This window comes from Zalophus californianus, chromosome 12, assembly GCF_009762305.2.
Source record: "Zalophus californianus isolate mZalCal1 chromosome 12, mZalCal1.pri.v2, whole genome shotgun sequence".
Taxonomy (NCBI): Eukaryota; Metazoa; Chordata; class Mammalia; order Carnivora; family Otariidae; genus Zalophus; species Zalophus californianus.
The window spans coordinates 98,115,950-98,139,775 of record NC_045606.1 but is presented as its reverse complement, the minus strand read 5'-3'; the positions used below and the strand labels follow the sequence as shown (position 1 = coordinate 98,139,775).

General features: G+C 37.9%; 1 protein-coding gene across 2 annotated transcripts in view; it reads right to left on the bottom strand.

Annotated features, from left to right (window-relative positions):
* The window catches only part of CNTNAP2 (contactin associated protein 2), a 2,031,041-nt gene that overhangs the window by 808,946 nt on the left and 1,198,269 nt on the right, over positions 1-23,826 (bottom strand). For both annotated transcript variants that reach the window (XM_027574309.2, XM_027574310.1), the window contains exon 10: positions 14,717-14,888. In XM_027574309.2, the coding sequence (XP_027430110.1) occupies positions 14,717-14,888 (172 nt within the window). The remainder of the gene's footprint in view (positions 1-14,716; positions 14,889-23,826) is intronic.

Sequence of the window (23,826 nt, the reverse complement as noted above, 5' to 3'; positions counted from 1 at the left end):
TTCTAGAAGTTAGTGGCTTCTGTGGACTATGCACTAAGACATCCATTCTAGAAGTTAGTGGCTTCTGTGGACTATGCACTAAGACATCCATTCTAGAAGTTAGTGGCTTCTGTGGACTATGCACTAAGACATCCGTTCTAGAAGTTAGTGGCTTCTGTGGACTATGCACTAAGACATCCATTCTAGAAGTTAGTGGCTTCTGTGGACTATGCACTAAGACATCCATTCTAGAAGTTAGTGGCTTCTGTGGACTATGCACTAAGACATCCGTTCTAGAAGTTAGTGGCTTCTGTGGACTATGCACTAAGACATCCGTTCTAGAAGTTAGTGGCTTCTGTGGACTATGCACTAAGACATCCGTTCTAGAAGTTAGTGGCTTCTGTGGACTATGCACTAAGACATCCATTCTAGAAGTTAGTGGCTTCTGTGGACTATGCACTAAGACATCCATTCTAGAAGTTAGTGGCTTCTGTGGACTATGCACTAAGACATCCATTCTAGAAGTTAGTGGCTTCTGTGGACTATGCACTAAGACATCCATTCTAGAAGTTAGTGGCTTCTGTGGACTATGCACTAAGACATCCATTCTAGAAGTTAGTGGCTTCTGTGGACTATGCACTAAGACATCCGTTCTTTCTTAGAATTTTTTCCAGCATTCTGAGAATCTGTGGCAAGTTCCACTTCAGCCATATCACATGCCTTGGTTTAAATTGTCCATTATTCCCAAGATAGCCTTGCACCTTATCATCTGATGCTAGCTCTTCTGTCCTTGCAGGGTCAGTTTTAATCCCATTTCTTTCATAAAACATTGCTGAATTCCTCCATCTGATATTTTACCCTTTTCCTTCTTTGTACTTTCAAAGCCTTCCTGTTAGCACATTACTACCAGACTCATTCATCTATTCTATCAAAAAGTATGTGTTGAGAGCATATCACAAGTCAGGCCCTGTATTAGGCACTGCAGTCAGAATGGGGATCAAGCTCAGGTCTGTTTCCCATTCTTACAAAGTTTAACGTCTAGAAGAGGAGGTAGAGATGTACTCACAGTCTTGAATGTGTGATTTTAAAGAAGTTTAAAAGAATCTGATCCAGTTTTAGAGGGCCTGGGATGGCCTCTCTGGGGAAGTTATCTTTGAATTAATCAGAAGGAGAGGAAGGAAAAGGAGAGGTGATGAGTGGTGGGAGTGGAGCAACTCTAGACCCAGGGCACAGCACAGGCAGGGGCCACCAAGAGAATACTCCAGGCATCGACCAAAGGCAGTGTGGCCGCAGGGTGTGGAGGAGGGTGGTGTAAGATGGAGCTGCAGAGGGAGGTGAGCGCCAGACCAGAAGAGCTCACCCACTACTTTTAAAGATCTGGGTCTTTTCCCTAAGGACAATGAGCAATTACTGATGAATTTCAAATAGGAGAATTACACAATCAGTACAAAAACTAGAATTTATACCTACCTCTGCCACTCTATTACAAAATCCTTGAAGACAAAGGCTGTATCTCATTCATCCTTGAATAACCCAGAATATCTACTGCCTAACGATGAAGCTTCATGAATATATTTATTTTTGAATAGTTGGAAGAAAAATATAAAATATATAATGAATAAATTAGATAAATGCTGCCTCAATTTTTTTTTTCCTGGAAGCATACTTTAAATGTTTTTGAGGTATCAACAAGGCTTTCAAACTGCTATTTGTTTATCCCATCACAAACTGCCCTCTTCCACCTCAATAACGCACCCCCAAGTTTTAGTAGGCACGTAACTACGCAGAGTAAGAGACTAGAAATCCCATTCTATCTTGCAACTCATTCAGTCATGACTCAAACTGGCCAGTAAGATGAAGGTGAAAGTGTTGCATGGAACTTCTGAGAAGACTTATTTAAAAGGGAAAGTGGGCCCTCCTACATTCTTCATGAAAAGCAGATAAAATACCTGGAGTTCTAGCAGCTGTTTTGTGACTAGGAGAACGGAAACCATGAACTAAGGAAATTGGAGCAAAATGTTAGAGTCTGGATCTCTGCTTCTGAGAGTCACCAGGCAAGCTTGGGTTGTCTATATCAGATATCTTACATGTAAAATAAGAAATTTCAGATTTGTCTAAAAAACTGAAATTGGATCTTTGTTCCTAGAAGATGAAAGCAATTTCTAATTGAGACCCAACCTTTTACTTCATGGATATTGACACATAAACATTTGAATGAATGCAGATATTTTAGCGGGAGAAAATTAAGCTTTGAACCAAGAAGTTCTAACTTGTGCTCAACTAAAATATTGTCTACTTAATTTAGGCCTCTTTTTTTTCATTGAAAACTTTTTTATTTTATTTTTAATGAATAGGGAATTAATATTCAGGAGAAAACCAACACATCTGGCTTCTAAGTCCGTAAAGATTTTCTCTAGAGATGGTATTGCAAGCAGATTTAGGGCTTAAGGAAACTTCGAACTAATTAAAAGGGACTGTGAATTTCAGAATGATGCCAGTTTCCCAGACCTTCTGGGAATCCCCATTATCTCTGAAAAGAAATCATTCTAAAGGATAACTTATTGAGTCTTATCAGAAGTTGCATGAATCTTTGAAGTCACCTTTGGAAAAGACCAACACAGGAGCTGGAGAGCCCTTTCTGGCTGCAAAGTATCTAGAGATTCTAGATGAGCACTGTCCAACAGAAATGCCATGGGAGCCACATACCATATGTAGTTTTAAATTTTGTGATAACTGCATTTAAAAAGTAAAGAGAAAGAAGTGATATTAATTTTAATAATATATTTAATACAAAATGAAATCAATTAAAATTATTGAGATATTTTATATTCCTTTATCTGTACTAAGTTATTCATAATCTAGGGTGTGTTTTACATGTACAGCTCAGATCAATTAGAAGCGGTCTCTGTTTTGGTGCCCAGAAGCCCCATTTGACTAGTGACTGCATACTGGGACAGTTTAGCTTCAGTCTTCCCCATCTCCCTCTTTATTCCACTGTCATTACCTGTGCTTCGAGCCCAGCTTTGCTTTTCTTCTTTTAACTTTCTCTCTTTGACCTCCCTCAAATGCTCAATTGCTACTAATTCTCACCATTTTCTAGATCCCAACAGAACTTTACTCTAACTGATATACCCACTGCTAAAAAAAAAATACTCAAGTAAGACACTGTTCAGGGATTTGTGAAGGTAACTCAGTCTTCCACGCAAGCCTTTCTCACCCGGAAACCAGTTTCTTTTTCCCACCCATACCCTCTTGACCTCCACATCTAATGAGCTTACTCCAAATCCTGTAACACCTTGGATTTACCCCTTTCCATCCATTTCTATCACTACACCAATAGTTCAGGCTCTCACCACCTTTGCTCAGATCATCAGAGCAAATGTCAATGATGCAAAATTTATTTCCCTGTAAATCCTTCAATAGTTCCTTAATTGCCCAGAGGATAAATTAAAAAAACATGTAGCCGACTTTTTTCCAATAGGTTCTCCCTAAATTTCTAGCCTCAGATTGTCACACTAAATTTCTAGTCTCATCCTAATAGCTGCCAGTCTCTGGAGGACACTATGGTAACTATGTGAGTTCCCTGCAAGTCTCTGTGTTCCTCACACCCATGGCCTTTTGCATGTGCTTCCCATCTAGCTGGAATGTCCTTCCGGTGTAGGTGTGAACTGCTCCTCTGTGCAGTCTCCTCCATCCTCATTGGAAATCCCAGGCAGAATTAGAGCTGCCATCCCTTGTGCATACTTTCTCAGTTGTTTTTCAATAATTGTGTATTTTTTTGTTGTTGTTGTTTTGTTTTTACGTCTGTCTCTTTTACTAAGGATGTAAGGTCCTGAAGGTTATGTTTTATTCATCAAAACTAAAACTATCCCTGGCCCATGGTAGGTAATCAATGAACAACTATGGAATGAAAGGGTGAATGAATGAATGAATGAATGAATGACCCCCTACACCATTTAGTCTCAACAGTCACTTTCATGTCAGAAATATGACATGGCCATCTGTGTCTCTGCACTTCTGCTCATCTGCGTTCACCTGGCATGTTCTTTGCCTTTCTTTCTTATCATGAGGCTACTGTTCCTCTAAAGTTTGACGTGTTCTCTGAAGGCTCCATCAGCCACCGCAGCCCCCAGCGGTCCTCCGTTCATTAATTTCCCTTAGAAACCATTCTCTGTAGTGATCCAGAAGCTCATGCTTCTTAATATAGTTTTTTAAACAAATGTTATGAATGTTTCCTAGTCCCATGGCTAAATTAGTATATTCCTTGTGAAGAGAGATTCTACTTTGTATCTTTTGGTTTTCTCATTGGGTAGACCAGTAGCAATGCTTTGACCTACTCAGGAGATTAAGAAATGTCTCTTGAGTTAATACACTAGAACAACCACATGAAAGCAACCATGTGCCTCTTTGTGTGTGGAATGTCTATCTACCTTCAGAAATGGCACTCTTGAAAACTGCAAAGGTTTTTCTTTCCCCCTTAATTTTGGAATGCTTAAACCTTCAAGAAACAGAAATAAGAATTCACTTTCGTGTCACATTCATTTGCCCAGAGAAAGTCTTCACAGTAGTGTGTCCACAAAAATAATTTTCTTGTTGATGAAGTCTTTTTGGGACTCTGCCAAACAACCAAAGATCAGGAAACCACTGGACTAAAAGTTTAAAGGCAGCACTTGTTAAAGGCAAACAAAATTAGTCCTAGAAACAAATGCTGTGTGGTACTTAGAGTTTATCCTTATCACAACTGTGGGCAAATCTATTTAAATCAATCTATTTAGTAATTAAGAACCCTTTTCAGATATTGCATTTTATTTGTTAAAATTTATTACAGATTCACTCTTCAACCACATTCCAAACAAACACACACACTTTCCCCTCCCCTTCCAGCCGTGTTCCTCCCTGCTCATGTAACATTCTTTTTGATGTAAGCAGAATTTGGTAAACAAAATGAGATTCAGACTCTAATAAGTTCCTCAATGAATTCATAGACACAGATGATAAAGAAGTATTTATCTCTAATACGGCAATGGGTGCATCACAGAATTTTAGGCAATGTTATCTAAAAAGCTAAGCTTGTTGCCCTTTTGAAACTGGTTTCAGGTAGGACGGAAGCAACCATAGAGAGAGGAAGTACTTCTGTTCAATTAGCAAGTAAACTAAAAATGATGGCAAGTCCCAAGTCTTAATAAAACTTTTTTTCTGGCATAGAAAAATCTGACTCCTTTCTCCTTCTTCTCGGGTTATGGATAATTTAAATAGCAAAGGAAAATTTTCAAAGAAAATGCCATTTTTAAACTCCTATAAAAAATAGACAACAGTCTTTAATGTTTACCTCCAATTTGTTTTAATGAAAGTAAAGAAAATGTCCCATATCAACCTCCTAGAGAGCAATATGACTTCACAGTTTTACCTCCCTTCTTCCTTCCTCCCTCCTGTCTCCCTCCTGCTTAGCTCCTGCTTTCCTCCCTCCTACCCTCCTTGCTCACTTCCTTCCTCCCATTCTCCTTTCCCCTCTCTCTCCCCACCCTTTCCATTAGTTGGAATGAAGAAAGCAAAAGAAAAAAAAGTGAATTCTAATTTCATTTTTTCCAGATTAGAGAACAGTAGAAGTCTTAAACATGTTGAGCTTACTGAAGTAAAGAAACCATTAAAAGGATACATACCTTAACAATTTTAATTTATTTTTATTATTTTTTTGAACAATTTTAATTTAACTTAACCCCCCCCCCCCATCATGTAAATTCAGTGAGTCACTTGCCAGAGTGAATTGCTCTGGGCCCACTGATTGGAATTCTACAATTCTGATACACCAGTCTTTCTAAAGAACAAGTGCCAGACATAAAGCATCACCCTCAACTTTTAGTTTTGATTTCTTAAAGTGCAGGGAAAACTGAAGTAACCAGGGAATCTCTGCAAATTTCTACAGTTGGCTTGTCCATACGTACACTGACGGTTTTGTTTGTTTTTAGCTACTTGTTTTTCTAAAACCTTTTAGTTTGGTTTTAATGGAAATTATTTCTTTTTGTCTCTACTCGTTTGAAAATGCATTTAGTACTTAATCAAACCAAGTTATTGCAAAAACAAGTATGACTTGCATTAACATATATGGGAATGAACAATGGATTCCCACACAACATGGGGGAATGTACAACAGATGAAAGATGGTAGCCTTAACTACTAGCTCAAAAAACTCTTCATCCACTAGGATATAGGTATCATCCTTGGTATTTTACAAAGAGAATAGGGAGTGTCTATTAACTGTAAAGTTGGTTTAAGGGGAGGGCAGTTGAATGAATTCTCAGAAATCCATATAAATTTTGTAATACATCTAAGTAATTGACAAAAGCATTATCTTAAGAAGAAAATATTGTTAAGACAGATGTTTTAAATATATATTTTTAATCACTTGCTTTTGTTTTTATTTTTCAGGTAATCTAATATCCAAAGCTAAACACAAAATTTAATGACTCATTTCAATCTCTCTGTAGTTGATTTAGTTACATGTTAAAATTATTTCTCTTTTTCCTTTTTGCTTATCTTCAAACACATAACTGCTTTCTGACATTACTTTCATGCACTAGGCCTTCCTTGGGATTTAAATGTCAAAGCACAGCAGCTATATGTCACGCCAAAAGTAAATATAGTTTCTTTTGTCCTAATACATGCAATACATCAAAGAAGAATAAGGGTGCTGTTGAATCTTAAAATGGTTAATTCAACTTTTTTCTTCTCCTTTTTCTCCTGGGAGAGTTATCTCCTCTGGCATTTCACTACTGTACTTTATTTTTTAAGTAAGTTTTGTCACTCAAGTACTCTATTTGTACTTAAAAATAAAATCACTTTGAAACCACTTCAGAGAGACAAGTGGCTTGAACACGGTTTCACCTGGGTGTGTGATACTTTCCGGTCACTGAGCTTATGTTTTTGTGCTAGGTAGAAGACCATGGCTTAAATGTGTAAGTATCAACAGGAATATAAAATCAATGAAATCCAAGATGGGGAATGCCCGGAGATAAGGTGAAGAGACAGACATATCTACAATAAAGAATCACAACATGAACTGTCATATAAGAAAATAAAGCTGGATTATGTGACTCCTCTTTTTTCTGTTTATTTTGATCTGGTGATATGGTTTTAGGACGCTGAATAACTCTTCTCCTTAGGACGTTTCCCCTAAAAGGAAATCCAGCTTCACACCTGAAAAATTGCTTATTGGCTGCAGTTCTCCCAAAATGAGTTCCAGCCAATCTGCTCTTTGCCCCTTTGGAGTTTGATGAGCTCAGTCACAAAGCGGCCAAAATTTAGCCAGGCACAATGTTCTGAATAGTGTAGTTCACCTGAGAGGCTTTCTGTCTCCCTTACCCCTTGTGCATAATTACCATGAAGTAAAAGTAAGCCTGCAGAAGCCTGCAGCTGGAGAAGACCCTAAGGGTAAAAGAGAAAATGTCTCCTAATGTACACGAAGCACAATAGAACATCTCTTAAGGAAGAACAGAAGGGACCGGTCAGCCTGGAAATGTGTGGAAAGGTGTTAGACCCAGAGGCTAGCAGTTTGCAGTTAGCAAGATCCAAGTGAAAGAGAAAGAAAGACTGGCATAGATGTTGTCACTACAGAAATGTCCATGTTTGTGAGACAGGCCTTCCCTTTCCTGTGGTGGACACAGTTTTTAGATATTTCAATTCAAAGTTCTGGTTTTGTGTATTTTCCATGAAATTCTTCTTGTGCTGTGGCTGCCCACTCAGAAGATTAAGGACACTGTCATGGGGCGAGGGGTGTGCTAGGAGCATGCACCTCTGGACTCTGGACTGGAACAAAAAGTTAGCAGCCATGTGGATTCAGTTTTGACAAGGTAGTCTAAAACAAAGAGGCTTTTGGTTTGAAAGAGCTAGGTCTTTGAAAGCAAAAAAAAAAAAAAAAAAAAAAGAGGTACCCAAAGTATTAAGACAATTTAAGTTCTGATCAATGACCCTCCCCCTCCCCACCTCAGCATTGGTCTCAGGAGGGAATGTTCACTGCTCGATGTGATCTTCCATATTTGCTGACTGAATGAATCTCAAGAGACTTAGAATCCTATGACACTGGTGGCTTGTGCCTTGCTTTCAGCCTTTGGGAATCTGATTTATAGAGGCCTCATGTCAGCCTGAGGCGGGTGCTGTAGAGTAGATATGGAGGCATGACAAACTGAGGGAGAGGGGGGCCTACTGTAGCTGTCCTCACCGAACACCCTACCCGTTCACACAGGCCATCATTCATTTCGGCTCCTATGCAGTTTGCAAGAGATCTAGAAATCACAGCATGTCTCTACGAGGTGTATTAAAATGTTTAGATGGCTGGCAGACAAGAAAAAGGGAAGCTGGAGAAGGCGGGCAGAGGGTGCACACATCTTGAGTGACCAGCCATCCTGCTTTACCCAGAACTGAGGCGTTTCTCCTGGCACTCAGTTCTCAGTGCTAAATGTACCAGTCCCAGACAAACTGGGAAGAGCGATCATGTCACACAGATCCCAGAACATGAGCCCAGCAGCAGCTAAGGCAAGGCCAGCAGAAATGACTGCCAGAGCAGGGGGCAGCTGGGACAGAGGCTGACTCCTGGACACTCAGCAGGCTGGAGACCCGCAGGGGAGCCCAGAAGGAATTGGAGTAGAGCTTGTGAACAGACCCCAGGTTAAGTAAATTGTTTGGCCCTGAACCAAGAGTCTTGCTGGAGGGGTCAAGGCCACTCAAAATGGACAATAGCCCAAAAAGGGAGTTTGACTTTTGATTAAGTTTGAATCCCAGATTGATTGGTTATTATATATGCATAGAATATATAATATACATATAAAGTTATTAGGATTTCCAAAAGTATGTTTTCAAATATTTATTTTTTTCTGCTACTGTGTGGAAATGGGAGCTAATGAGCAAATGAAGATTTATTTTGGAAGATAAAAAATGTTACACGTGTTCTTCATCTAAGTTAGGACTGAAAATTTTAAACCTGCTTTTATAGAAACTCATGATCTCCTTCTGAACTGATAGTATGAATCTACTTATTTGCCGTTCACCTTTCCAACAGAGTCAGGTCAGTTTTGAGACAGACACTGTATCTATCCAATCCTCATTTAAGTGCTCTTATAAAAAATATATATATACTTATTCTTTTCTCTCAAGGAAAAAAAAATCAAACTGGGTAGATGTTCTTGAAAAGAAAGCATTGAACTAAAAAATAAAAACTGGGTCTATGATTACGCACTTCCATCCAAAAATATAATGAAGACTTAATTACTAACTCAAAAATAGGATTCAGTCTATTCAGTTTCTCAAGGGGTAATTTTGTAGGCTGTGGTTAAGTTGGGACATTTACCCTTCCTTTTCCACTCTCTGTGCTATCCAGAATGGTTACTGGTTTTGTTTCTTACTATATTTACAAGGGAGGTTACAGGAAAGGTAAAGAAGATTCTAATTCTAATGAACTACTTTTACTGGTTTTTCTACCCATTGCTGATTCTAACAATATAAATGTGCTTTGGCCTTTAAATGGCCATTTGGTCCCCAAAGTTCAATCTCTGGGGGACATCACTGGCATGCAACTTAATATATCCTAAAATAAATTTACCATTTTTTCTTTCAAAGCCATTTCCATACTTGGGAATTTGTTCCTCTGTGTTCTGGTTAAAAAAAAAAAATGTACTGGTTGATTTTAGACTGGAGGATAGGGAAAAGGCAGATGCTTCTGGCTCCAAGAAGAATAAAACTTGACTCACAGTGACTTAAATAAACAGGAAATGCTTCTCTTCACTTAAAAAAGGAGTCAAGGTGTTTGCTGACTCTGGCTCATTTGAGTTCTGGTGTTCTGGACCATACAGCTCCAGGCCTCTGAACAAGGACAGTGGAACAGAAGGAGTGACACGTGGATCAAGAAACTAAAAGCTTCCTCAAAAATACCACAGCGGACTTCTACTTACCGCTCATTAGCCAGGACTGTGTCACATCATCATTCCTGCCTACGACAAAGAAAAAACATCTCTCTGGAGCTAAGCTATGAGGGTGGCCTGACAATTGATACAGAAATCACAACTACTTAACTAATGAATCGTTGAACACTGCATCAAGGACTAATTATGTACTATACAGTGGCTAACTGAACATAATAAAAATAAATAAATAAATAAATAAGTAAACAAATAAATATCACAACAAGCCAGACGGACTGTATTATTAACATTACTCACAAAACAGGTAAATTTTGCCAGACCAGTCATGAACACCACCTACATAAGCTCAAAATATTCTAACACCACCTTGTCCTAGATAAGAATCACAGGCAAGCTAATCAAACAGTAACTCCACACGGATTCACAAGTTCCACGATCTGTTACTGCAACTCCCCTAATCAGCAAATTTGACCAACACCTGCCAGGACCTTCCAAGGCTCACTCCCAATTGCCTTCCCTAACTGCCCCCCGCCCAAGCCCACCTTTGTGATGTCCAACTTTAGTTAGCTCTAGGAGTGTCTGGTAGGTTTTTGGCTCTCAGATGCTCACACCTACAAAGAGGTTAGAGAAAAGTGGGTTGAGAACAGGAGTTGAGTGGGCACCTGAAGACATTTGCCACAAGGGGTCAACAAAATAAGGGCACTAGGAACAGATAAAAGGTGACAATCATCCAGGAGAAACAAAGAAGTTATCTGCTAGATATTTTATCATTTTCAGAGAATATTCCAGCAACTGAGGGTTTGATGAAGGTCCTCCTAAGAGCAGGGTATCCTTCAAAGAGTAAAGTTACAGGCTTCCAATGTTGGAAGAGGCTTCCTGCCCACTATTCATGTTCTCCCCTTCCAGGTCTATGGCTGTTCAGGGAATACAGTTAAAGAAACCAGAGGCCCTCAACAGGCAGACATGAGATTTCATCAGACACAGCATTTTATTGTGTAATCTGCAGATACATGCTTCTTACTTACATGTATCCAGCTGCCTTCTTGATATGTCCACTTATGTCCAGCACAAATTTCAACACTAAATTCCTGATAGTTTTCCTCAACCCTTGACCAATCTTCTCTACCACTAGTCTTCCCATTGGGAGAGGGCAACTCCTTCCTTCCAGTTGCTTATACTAAATAATTTGGGTTTATCCTCTAACTCTAATATTTAATCCATCAAGAAACCTATTAACTCTACTTTCTAAATATATTCAGAACTGACTACATCTCACTACCTCTTATGCTAGCACCCTGGTTTTAGGCTACTAGCGCCTCTCACCTGGATTACTATAATAGACTCCTTGCTTCTACCTTTCCTCCTCCCACAGCCAGAGTTATCCTTTTAATCAGTAAGCTAGATTATGTCATCGCTCTACTTAGAAACCTGCAATGACTCCTTCATTCCCTCAGGATAAAAACCCAATTGTTAAAATAACACATAGGTCTCCAAGACCCAGCCTCTAGAACTGCTCTGGCCTCCTCTCCCAAAACTCTACTCATCCTTCCAAATTTGCCATCCTGGCCCCAGGCCGATCCTAGATCATGCCAGGCAGCCTTGTTGCACTCACTGTTCTCCCTGTACTGACTATTCTCTCGTCAACACAATTGGCAAATTCTATTATCTCTTTTAGGTCTTGAATTAATATCATCTTTTCAATAAGACTAACTCCGACCAACCCATTTAGACTGCAGCCCAACACCTCAATCTCTTAGAATGCCAGTCCTCCTGGATTTGCCATACTTTTTATTTCACAGAACTTATTTCTTCTTACTATAATATTTGCTTATTAATTACATTTGTTCTTCTTCCTTTTTCCTCAGAATGTGAGCTTTACAAGTACAAGGATCTTTGTCTATTTTGTTCAATGATGTATTCTATGTGCTTAGAACAGTGCCTGGCACCATGGATATACTCAGAAAATACTATTGAATGAATAATTCTACAGCTTGGCATGCTCGCTCTTTTCTTGATTCATTGCTGTGCTCTGAAAACAAACAAGTAAATAAAACAAGCCACATGTAAATCCACACACACAGAAAGAAATAAGTTCAAATCACGGGGTATTCCACTATGACACAGAGCAACACCCCTTTACAATCATCTTCCCCAAACGATTTCTCTAAGTTCTACTCATCAAATCATTGCAGCTGCTCCTTATCATCTCCAAACATTTCATAAAAATTGTGCCTGTGGTAGTTTTTCTATTTTTTTTTTTACCCTATATTCTCATTTATCCTTTTTTTTTTTTTTTCAAAAATAGCTCTCAAATCAATCACACTGAAATCTGAAAGGAGCATAGTAAGAAAGAGCCAGTGCAGGCTTACTTAAAGAAAATTTTAGATGGTTTGAAAATAAAATGACAGATATCGGGCAGTTGCAAAGTTTTAGTTAGAGGGAAAACATCAAACCAGAGATGGACTGGGAATGTATCAATGTTATCTGGTGGATCACTGTTACATGAAGACAAGCTAAAACCACTGGTGCTCTCACATGGAAAGACACAGAGTAAGGGTGAACTCATCAATGAGCTCCTCAATGGTTGGAATAAGGTGAATACAGTCTTATATCATATATACAAAAATATAACACTTCACAGATTAAGATTCTAAACTGGAAACATTTTAGGTAAATAAAAAATAAGTTTTTTCACATATTGGTAATTACTGTACATAAGCTGTTGCCCTGATGATCATTTTGTGATAAATATCCATTTATTATGTTTTACACCCAAAACTAATATATTGTTATATGTCAATTACACATCAATTTAGAAAAAAAAGTCATTTCCTTCAAAAAATAGAACAAGCAGAAAATGGATTCTCTAACGGACTTCAGAATTGCATGATTTGTCAGAGGTGATGACATCCCCATAGTCACTCTATTGGGTTATCATCCTGGAGGATAAGCTACAGGATGCTTGGCAATACGGACAATGGGACTGACCCATTTTGTCAAAAAAATGTTTTGTATATTCCTGTATCTGCCAAAAATTGAAATCTGTATTCCCTATTCTTCATCTTTCCTGGCATTGTTCTTCTCATTAGAAATGCCATTTTTCCATTCTCTTCATTTACAAAAACCCCATTCATTCTTTTGGGGCCAATTTAGCACCTACTCCCTCCATGGAAGTAATGCCAGGCAGCCTTATTGCACTCACTGTTCTCCCTGTGAAGGAGATTAAAGTCTCAGCCTCTTACCCATATTTCTTTGGTAGCAAACAATTTAAATATAATGTCCAGGATACATGCTGTTCAAAGTGAAACAGCAACATCACCATAAAATCTAGCCTGTTTACAAAAGCCAAATGAACTAACTTGGGTGTTATTGACAGAAATTATTATATCATTAAAGCTACTGACATGGAAAATGGACAAGGTATTAAAATAACTCAATATGCTGTATACCTATTACTAAAAAGGAAAATCTTCCTGTATGGAAAACAATTAATAAAAATTTATAGATAAATATCAAGTATCAGAAATATGGTCTTAAAACATTCATCTTCCAGTTTTTCTGATTATTGCTACCACTTGCTTTAGGCAGAAATAATAGCTATTGCATTACTGCTGGTTCAAAAAATTAGGAATATATTTCCATTAAAATTGTTTACTGTTCTGTTTAAATATAAATTGTTTAGGCCAACAGGATGAGTATTTGCAAATATGTAATAGAAATAAGAACTATGCTATGTCATCAAGTCTTATTATAAACATATTAAGGCTTAGAAAAGTTACATTCTATAGCCATCATTTAAACTGTAATTTACCATTCACATGGATATAATTTTATTGAGATTATATGGAAGCAAACTTACTTTATTATAGATGATTTTGCATCTTTTTAAGATTCACTTTATGTCTTTGAATGACTTTCCTAAGAATTTCCTCTTAAATGAAATAAGAGTAATAGAGACTGAAAGTCTATACTTGGTTGGGAGCAGACTGAGACTTCTGAAACTTTCATCTTCCAAAATATAAAATTAATAAAATTATTTTTCAGAGTAAGATAGCCCTCTCATGAAAGATTTGAATAGAGTTTAGAAAATCACCTAAATTCACCAGGTTAAATTCAACACAAAGTCAGATATAGTTTGTTTATGGATGAAATATCTCAAACTACTTTTCATGGTGGAATGAAAGGCACTTTTAAGAAGTATATTAAGGTTAGTGTATGTAATGATGTAATATTTCATGTAAGAATTGTATCTTTCTACTCTGTGAGAAGTCAACTAAGTTTTTATAAAAAAAGCTCCTCCCCAGATTTGCAAAAATGAATACAAATTAGATTTTGTAGTATTTCAGTATGTATATTTTGTAATCAGACTCAATTACATTAAATATTCTGTTTCAGTAAATTCCCATACTGCCTGCCAGCATTTTTAAAAGCTTTTCCTTCAGGAGAGGGCTTCAGAGGGGAAAATATGCTGAGGGTGAGTTGTGACCAAGACAAGGAGAGAAGGGACATTTCTGCTTGTGGGCATAGGAAGCAAAATTTAAAATAAACTGAGTTCCTTTATAACTCAGCTGTTGCTTGCAAAATTAACTGCATAATGCTCACATTCACTGAGGGAGATTGGTGTGACATCACAGACTGTTCTACCATATATATCCAGTTCCTGATATAAACATCACCGCCAAAATCACACACATGCGTAAGCATGACAAATGGCTCCTCCCACCTTACCTCTTATACGGCGTGTGTGCGTGTTTCTCTTGTTCCACAACAAAAGCATGAATTCAGAAAGTTTGGACAATTTGAGGTAGGACAAAATGACTGCATACCTGTCTATAATGGCGCACATGTCGATGCTGACATTGGCAAAACTCCCTGGCCTCCTCTGTGCCACTTCATATAAATTTACCAGTTGGTCATCCACTTGAATGAGCTGCATGCATCCTTGGAATGAAGGCTGAAGGACAGAGTGACTGGAGTTATTCATCTGGTTCAGAAAACCTGTGAGAGAGAAGAAGTGGGAAAGTTACATTCTATGTACAGCATGCTTCACTAAAATTCCTCCAGGTGTCTTCCCTGACCACAGCCATCCTGTCTCGTTGATCCTTGTTGATGTAGTGTTCAATGTAGAAGAATGGAATCTTTTGAGAAAGCAGTATTATTTCTGGAGAAGAAGGGAGGGTTGAACCTAGGTGAATGTTTGTTTCTGGGGTCTACCATTCCTCGTGTTTTCTCTGTGACATTTTCTTTCTCAGTCTGTCACATTGCTCTGTCCCTCTGCTCTTGAAGGCTCACTCCAACATTTCCTCACCTGACTCTCTCTTCAGAGATTAAAACATAAAACTTTAGACCTTTCCCAACTATCCCATCACCTTCCTTTTATGCCTTCAATATTTACTTCTATTTTCTTAATTCCCTAGAGCCCTGTTATTCAGATGTCAAGAAGCTAAACTGTTATCGATTATGGTGGATTTCTTTTATGGATTAATGTCTAACTCAATCCAAAGAGATATTTGCATTACAAATGATTTCTCAATTTATAAAGTCCAGAGAAACATTATAAAGAAAGAAATTTAGGCAGAAGGCTCAGCTACCCTCCTCTGAATATCCATCTTATATATCTACTACAGTATAGGGAGCATAAATGATAAGAAATGAAACTAAAAAGAGAATGAATAACAAGACAAGAAAAAAAGAGTAAATACTAGAGGTTTTAATTATTAGAGAATAGAAGATACATATATTAAGTTTAAAATCAGATATTAAAAATTTTATTGCAAAATAACTTTAAAATAGCAACACCAATTACTTAAATTATGCCTTTTTAATAGAAAAATGCATAATTCTTAGTATGTGTATTAAATCTGTAAGCCACAGGAAAAAAATATTTCTCTAACTCATTAAGTATCTCCAGAAAGTCTCAAAAAGCATCTACTTTTTTTTTTTTTTAAGATTTTATCCATTTGTTAGAGAGAGAGAGCGTGGGCGAGAGAGAGAGTGAGCAAGGGTACAAGCAGGGGGAGCTGCAGGCAGAGAGAGAAGCAGGTTCCCCACCGAGCAAGGAACCCGATGCGGGACTCGATCCCAGGGCACTGGGATCATGACCTGAGCCGAAGGCAGACGCTTAACCGACTGAGCCACCCAGGCGTCCCAGCATCTATTTTTCATATTGTTCCTCACACCAAATTTATCTACCAGAGCAGATCTAAACCGTACTAGTTTGTCTGCTTAAAATTCTGAAGTTATTAAACATATTCATTTCAGTCTAATATGGCTACAGAAAAAAAATTATACAGAATGGGTTGCAATCAAGACATGTCATTAAGTTGATAAAAGTAAATTTCCAATAGAAAACTTTTCCAAAATATTGACCATTAAGTGATTTTTTTTAAAAAACGTCCTATTTGACTAGTAATAGCAGTTTAGGACAATAGAAACATTTCTTCCATTATTAATGGGTTATGATAATTAAAGTCTAGTAATTATCATTTGAATTCCCTTTAAGAGTTAATCACAGAGCTGTCTATCATTTTCCATCAACACAGTACTTTGTAAAAACAGGATTCTACTTAAATTACTATCTTGACTTAAAAAAAAATATATATATATAAGGTTCTACTTCCATTGTCAAACATATGGCATGTATATATTTTTCCCTAAGTCACATTTTTTTTCATTTGCATTAAGTTAGTCTCCTCAGAAAACTGCTGATCTTAGATAAATGGCCCATTTAGACTAGCTGTATGCATACATATGATTTTCAATCTGTTTAATCAAGATAAAATTGAATGGAGTATAATGTCTAAACTTAGCAGAGAGAAAACATCCAGCTGTAACTTTATTGACTACTCTTAACAAGACGATCATTTGGTTCTGTTTTTTGAGTACTTGGGAGTCTCTAAATATCCACAGTAGCTTTGAAATATTTCAAAATGAGTCGATCTATTTGTGAGAACAAGACCTTCTCTGAAGCAACGCAGCTGCATAACACACAGATCACTATGAATTGGACATAGTTAAGTTCATAAAACAAGACTTCATCAGTCACTCATAACAATGTTCCTGATAAATTCTGGAGTTTGAAACTGTCAAGTCCTTTCACTTTTCTACAGGGGATACATTCTAGCAAAGATAATTATAGGACAAACTACTATATATCGATTAAAAATTTAGTTTTTTTTTCTTTTTTTCCTTTCCTTGCATTATCTTTAACATTTCCAAGAGGAAGCCCATTAATCCTTGCCTTTGGTATTCACACCCTTTCCTAGTCTCCTTCTACCCTGAATTAGCACTGATTCTGGTCAGTGGATAACTATGAAGTGGTGGCTGTGTGTGACTTCTGATGCTAGTATCCAGCTTGGTCTCTGAGACTGCTAACTGATCATTCCATGAGCAGTCTTCTGGAAAAGCCCACGAGATATAATAAATCATGGTTTCCAGCTATTAAATTTTGGGGTGATTTGTTTATGCAATAATGAATACTTAGTAATAAATTTGGGAGGGAATTGTAACAAAAACCTACAGATGTGACAGTAACCTAGGGACTGGGATGTACAAGTAAGTTGGACAGGCCTCACAAGGACTGTGAGCAGAAGCCTGATGGCTCTTGAGGAGGTTGTCAGTAATGGCTTAAAGGTAAGTGAGGAATAAATGTGATTGGGAATGAGAGAAAACTGGATCCTGGCTATGCTGTAGTAGAAAGTTTAATAACATCGTGATAATATGGGAAGGACATTATACTTAATGAATTGGGTAACCTAGCTAAGGACATTTCAGGCAGAGAATTATGAACATCTTCTACTTATAGTAAAAGGGGAAAAAGAAGAGAGAAAAACTAAAGAAAAACCATTATATACGAAGAAAGCAGGACTTTATGGATTTGAAAATAAAGTATTTTCTCAATTCTAGTCTCTCCAGATGGCCAACAATGCAAAAATTAAAGTCACCTGTGGGCAAAAATCAACTACCAATAAGACATAATGTAAAGATGGCAATGCAGTGTGACTGTGATATCCACCTTAAGACCTCCAAAATGTATTAGGTGGTGCCTCAAAGACCCATTCATTCAGACTAAAGAACTGCTAGACAGCTTATTGGTATGTCTTACAGATCCTCTGAGTTAACAATGTTAAGGGCATTTTTCCCTTAGCATGCCAGCAGAAGTCCAATATAAAATAAAAAAAAAAAATAAAATAAAATAAAATAAAATAAAATAAAATAAAATAAAAATAAAATAAAATAAAATAAAATAAAAAATAAAAAAATAAAATAAAATAAAATAAAATAAAATAAAATAAAATAAAAATAAAATAAAATAAAATAAAATAAAAAATAAAATAAAATAAAATAAAATAAAATAAAAGCTTATCTTCATCAGATTCTAGATGTGACTTTTGCTTAAAACAGCATAACATTCATAGGAAACCCACAGATTTATAATATAGCCGTACTTGTGGTAACACCATCAGCTTGGCCTGAAAGAGACAGAGATGGTACAGAAGGAAACTGTGTCTTTAGACCCTAAACTTCTACAGGCAGGAAATGATGCAGCTATAAACACAGGCTACTTTTTATATTAAAAGGAAGCATGGATCAGAGAGGTAGAACTGTGAGCCAGAGGGCAGAGCCAAGACCCATGAAGAAACACTTCCAGGAAATATTAGGAGTGAGCCCTAATTCAAGAATTACCAACATGCACCTGACTGGAATTTAGAACTGCTGTGGACAAGTTTCCTTCTGTGTACCTCTTATTTCCCCCTTTTGAATCAGAAAGTCTAAAGTGGTTGCTCTATGCCTATCTGACCATGGTATGTTGAGTGTGTGGGTGGCACAAAACTTGTTGACAGGTCTTCAGATGAAAAGCTGTATTTAAATACCTTTCTTTGTTCTTAGAATTCCCTAGGAGCTTCATGTTGGTATGAACTTGACTCAGATGATGAGTTGCTGGATTCTGAGCAGACCCTCTAATGGAAGGAAGCTTTAAAGGGCCTTTGGAGGAAGTAAGTGTACTTTTTCATGTGGAAGAGACATGAATCTTTGTGTTCCAGAGGGCAAACTATGGTAACTGACCTCCAAGATAGCCATACATCACCTCCCGCTATTCATACCCTGTGGGGTTCCCTCCCACACTGAATCAGTGCTGACTTGTGTGACAAACAGAACACTGCAGAAGTGAGAGTGTGTCTGTGACTTTCAAGGCCTAGTAATAAAAGGCATTAGAGGCCTTTACATTGGTCTCTTGGATCACTGGCTCTGAGGCAGCCAGCCCCTAGGCCATGAGGAACCTCAAGCAGTCTACTGGAGGGGCGTCCATATGTAGAGGAAATGGGACCTCACTGCCAGCAGCAGCTTGCTTGCCATGTGAGCAAGCCATCTCGGACTAGTGCTTCCAATCCTAGTCAAGCCTTCAGATGACTGAGGCTGCAGGAAACATAAAGCTGCAACCTCATAAGAACTTCAGGAACTTCCCAGCCAAGCCGTTCCTGAATTATTGGCCCACAAAAAAGGAAGAGAGAATAAGCTCTTCTTATGTTGAGTCACTAAATTTTGAGGTAGTTTTTATGCAGCAGTCGAGAACATTGTTTTCTGCATTTGTTCCCTTACTGTACAAATATAATTTCAGTAAAAATACTAGTGTATCAGTGCCTGTGATACTTGCAGTGGCCACTCTAAAGCTCAAGAATTAACCTACTTAGTAGATCAATAGGGGGAGTGTTTGGAGATAAAAATTTGCAGCTGGGATTCTGAGGGTCAGAAATGAATGGACAGAGAGTTAAACTTAATTGAAATTTGCCAAGTTAATAGAAAGATTATATAGAATGAGAAGATTAACTTTTGTTTGTTTTGGCTTAAAACTTTAAATATCTATGAATTTGGAATAAAAAATGCATTGTGTACATGGGTTGTTACTGGGCTCCATGATCTGGCAGGGTGACACCCACACTAATTGTCACCTTGCAGACTCAACCCCTCTCACACCCAGTGAAATGGGAAACCTTTCCTCTTCGCAGGGTCGTTATACTTATGGAACCTAACTGGCACGTTGGAGATTTCTGTTTCAAGACTTCGCACATAAAAATGTCATACCTGATTTGAAGTCCACTCGGTATTTTATTATTCTTGCTGACAAAAGGTTTTAAAATTTTAATTCAGAAATACATCAGTGAAAAACATGCTGATATTTGTTTTGACATTAAAACTGTTGTAAGTTATCATGTGAACCTGACGGGACAGAAAAAGCAAACAATAGGCAACAGGGTAGAAACCGCACATGTCGAAAGCCACACCTGCATGAGGCTTCTCTACTGATACTTATTTTAGAGTTGGGAAGTTTGGGAAGTCAGAGAGAGGCTGGTGGGATGCGGTAAGGATGCTCAAAACACATTTAGATCTCCTTCTAATATAAACTAGGATGATTGTGCAAAATGTCTACTCATCTCTGCTGTTTACCCAACCCGCCTGAATATTTCACACTGGTGGGGGCTGGAATCCAAGCCAGCAGGGTGTTCGAGCGGGCTGAGAGTGACTCCCTGGTGGCTGGTACTTACCCAGCAAGAGCAGCCTGGTAGCACACCCACCCAGCATGGCTGGGAGCGTGACTGCAATACAGGCTGATCGAGCAAATAAATATATTGACAGTGGGAGCAAGGTTCTCACCGTCAGGAAAGGAGGGTACAAATGAAAAGTGTAAAATCTTGAATGATCTTGTGGGTCTGGACTAGAATTTAATCTATCAGGGTGCCCTTGTGGTTTTCAGGATTATACAGATAGTTACAGAAATAAATCTAGCTGGAATGGTGTATGGGTTCAATATACAGATGGTTCCTACCATTCACTGGAGATGGTCTGGGAGCAGGGTTACCTCCAGACACAGTGAGTACCCCTCTAGCTCAGGTCTTAGTTTCTCTACTGAAATTATTTCTCTAGGACTTCTTGGAGAAATGGCTGATTCCAGAGCTGGATCAGGGAAAGTACAATGGGGGCCTGGAACATTTTATTGCACCAGAAAGTAAAGAAGTGCTCAGAATGGCTAAAATCAGAAAGACAAGAAATAATAGGTGTTGATCAGGATGTGGAGAAAAAGGAATCTTCATGCACTGTTGGTAGGAATGTAAATTGGTGCAGCCACTGTGGAAAACAGTATGGGGGTAACTTAAAAAATTAAAACTAGAAATATCATAAACTCCAGTAATTCCACTACTGGGTATTTACCCAAAGAAAACAAAAACACTAATTCCAAAAAGATATATGCACCCCTATTTTTATTGCAGCATTATAGATAACATATGGAAGCAACCTAAGTGCCCATCGATAGAAGAATGGACAAATACGATGTATATAAGAAGAATATAACACACACATATATATATATATTACTCAGTCATAAAAAAGAATGAAATCTTGCCATTTGCAACAACATGGATGGATCTAGAGAACACAATCCTAAGTGAAATAAGTCAGTCAGAGAAAGACAAATACCATATGATTTCACTCATATGTGGAATTTAAGAAACAAAACAAATGAATATTGGGGAAAAAAGAAAAAGAGACAAACCAAGAAACAGACTCTTAACTATAGAGAACAAACTGAGAGTTCCTGGAGGGCAGGTGGGGGCAGGGGGATAGTTGAAACAGATGATGGGGATTAAGGAGCATCCTTGTGATGAGCACTGGGTGTTGTATGAAGTGTTGAATCACTGCATTGTACATCTGAAACCAATATTATGCTGGATGTTAACTAACTAGAATTTAAATAAAAATTTGGAGAAAGAAAAATAATTATTTTATTTTTATTTATTTTTTCTTTAGGGGGAGAGGGGCAGAATCAGAGGGAGAAAGAGAATCTCAAGCAGGCCCCTCACCTAGCGCTGAGCCCCACACAAAGCTTGATCTTACAATCCTGAGATCATGACGAGCTGGAATCAAGAGTCAGATGCTTAACCGACTGAGACACTCAGGCACCTCAACTGATTCATTAATTTTAAAAAAGTGAGATCCTGCCATCTGTGACAACCTCGAGGGCATTATGATCAGTGAGATAAGTGAAGAAGACAAAAACCATATGATTTCACTTATATATGGAATCTAACAAACAAAGCAAATGGACAAACAGAAAAGCAGAAACAAGGCCATAAGTATGGAGAACAAATTAATGGTTGTCAGAGGGGAAGGTTGTGGGAGGATGGGCAAAATGGGCGAAGGGGAGTGGGAGGTACAGGCTTCCAGTTATGAAGTGAACGAGTCACAAGGATGAAAGGGACCCCATAGGAAATAGAGTCTGTGGTACTGTAACAGCTTTGTATGATGACATTGGTAGCTACACTTGCGGTGAGCACAGCATAAGGTACAGACTTGTCAAAATGCCGCACACCTGAAACTAATGTAACATTGGGTGTCAACTATATTTAAAAAAAAGTGTTCCAAGAATGACAGGGGTCACATCAGAATGACAGACGAGCCAGCCTCAAGTAGGTTTCCATTGCTCACATCTAGACAATTTAAGTACTAAATAAATAATTTGAGCATTAAAAAATATCTTGAGTATCAAAAGAAGGAAGGAATGGAGGGAGGGAGAAATTTATACATATATCTCATTGAAAAACAGGAATCTATGAGTCCACCCACATAAAGATGAGTAATTAAATGGAGAGGAAAGGAATCTGTTTCTATAGCACTATGCTAACTAATAAATGTAAAAAGCATACTGGAATTAGAAAGTCACCATTTGGCAACAATCACAATAGTAATTAAATCAGGCAAGAACTATCAATGGATACTCAAATGCGTGGGTGAAAGTTAGATGAGGAACAAAGAAAAGTCTCTGTCTCCCTGAAAACATATTACTTTCAAAGGGGAAAGCAGTCATTCTGCAGCAGGGAACAGGGGAGACCTCTCTGTAATCAAGTGATCCAAGTTATCACCACCAGTCACGGGACTGACGGACATGTGGGCCCCTGAGAGAAAGCAATGAGAAGCCCAGAGCATTGTCTAGTGGTCCGTCTGCCCCAGATGCACAATGTAGGTGTAGTCACGGAGAAACATCGGACAGACCCAGGTCTTTAGGAAAGTTAAGGCTGTGGAAGTCTAGAAACAGTGGACGATCGGATTCCTATTGGCAGACGTTGCAAAGGCAGGAACACAGATGTGACGTGTGACCCCAGCTGGGGTCTTTCTGCTACACAGGACGTTACTGGATGGGGTAATGTAATGAGGTCTCTGGGTGAAAGTTATTATGGTGGCTTTTGTGCTCTTCTTGGAATTTTTTTTTTCAAGTTTTAAATTGTCTGAAAATAAAAACTTTTTTAAAAGCTGATGTTCCAGCTAACATGAAATGGTGGTTTATGCTAAAAACTCTGCCATTCAAAAACCTATTTTAGATGAAATTATCTCCCAGTAAAATGAAATTATCCTGTCTCCACTTCCCCATGTCCTACTTATTCTTTCCACCATTTTAATCTGCAGTCAGTGCCCAGGGATTGTCACAGAGACTGCTCTTCCTAATTTCAGTGATTTTCATGTAACTAAAGGACACCTTTTACTCTTTAGCTAGACCCCTTAGTGGGGTCTGACCCCTGACCCTCATATATTGATACTCTGTGTTATCAAACCGGGAAGACTTCTGTGGTCTTAAAAGATGAAATGTTCTGACTCCTACCTCCTCCCCAACTTCAGTGCATAACCCTCTCAGCCAGATTTACACCTGAAGAGTTTCTAAATCCTACAAATATCAGGGCACATGAAACCACTAAGAACAAATTTCAAGATTTAAAAATTAAAACAATATTAATTAAACCATTAAAAAAGTATAAGAAAATTCTACAAAATAAGGATGTACTATATGTTGACTAATTGAAGATAATAAAAAAAAGAAAAAAATTCTACAAAAGTTTGATTTTTTTCTCAAAATATACTTTCATTGTGAGTAAATTTATCATAATTA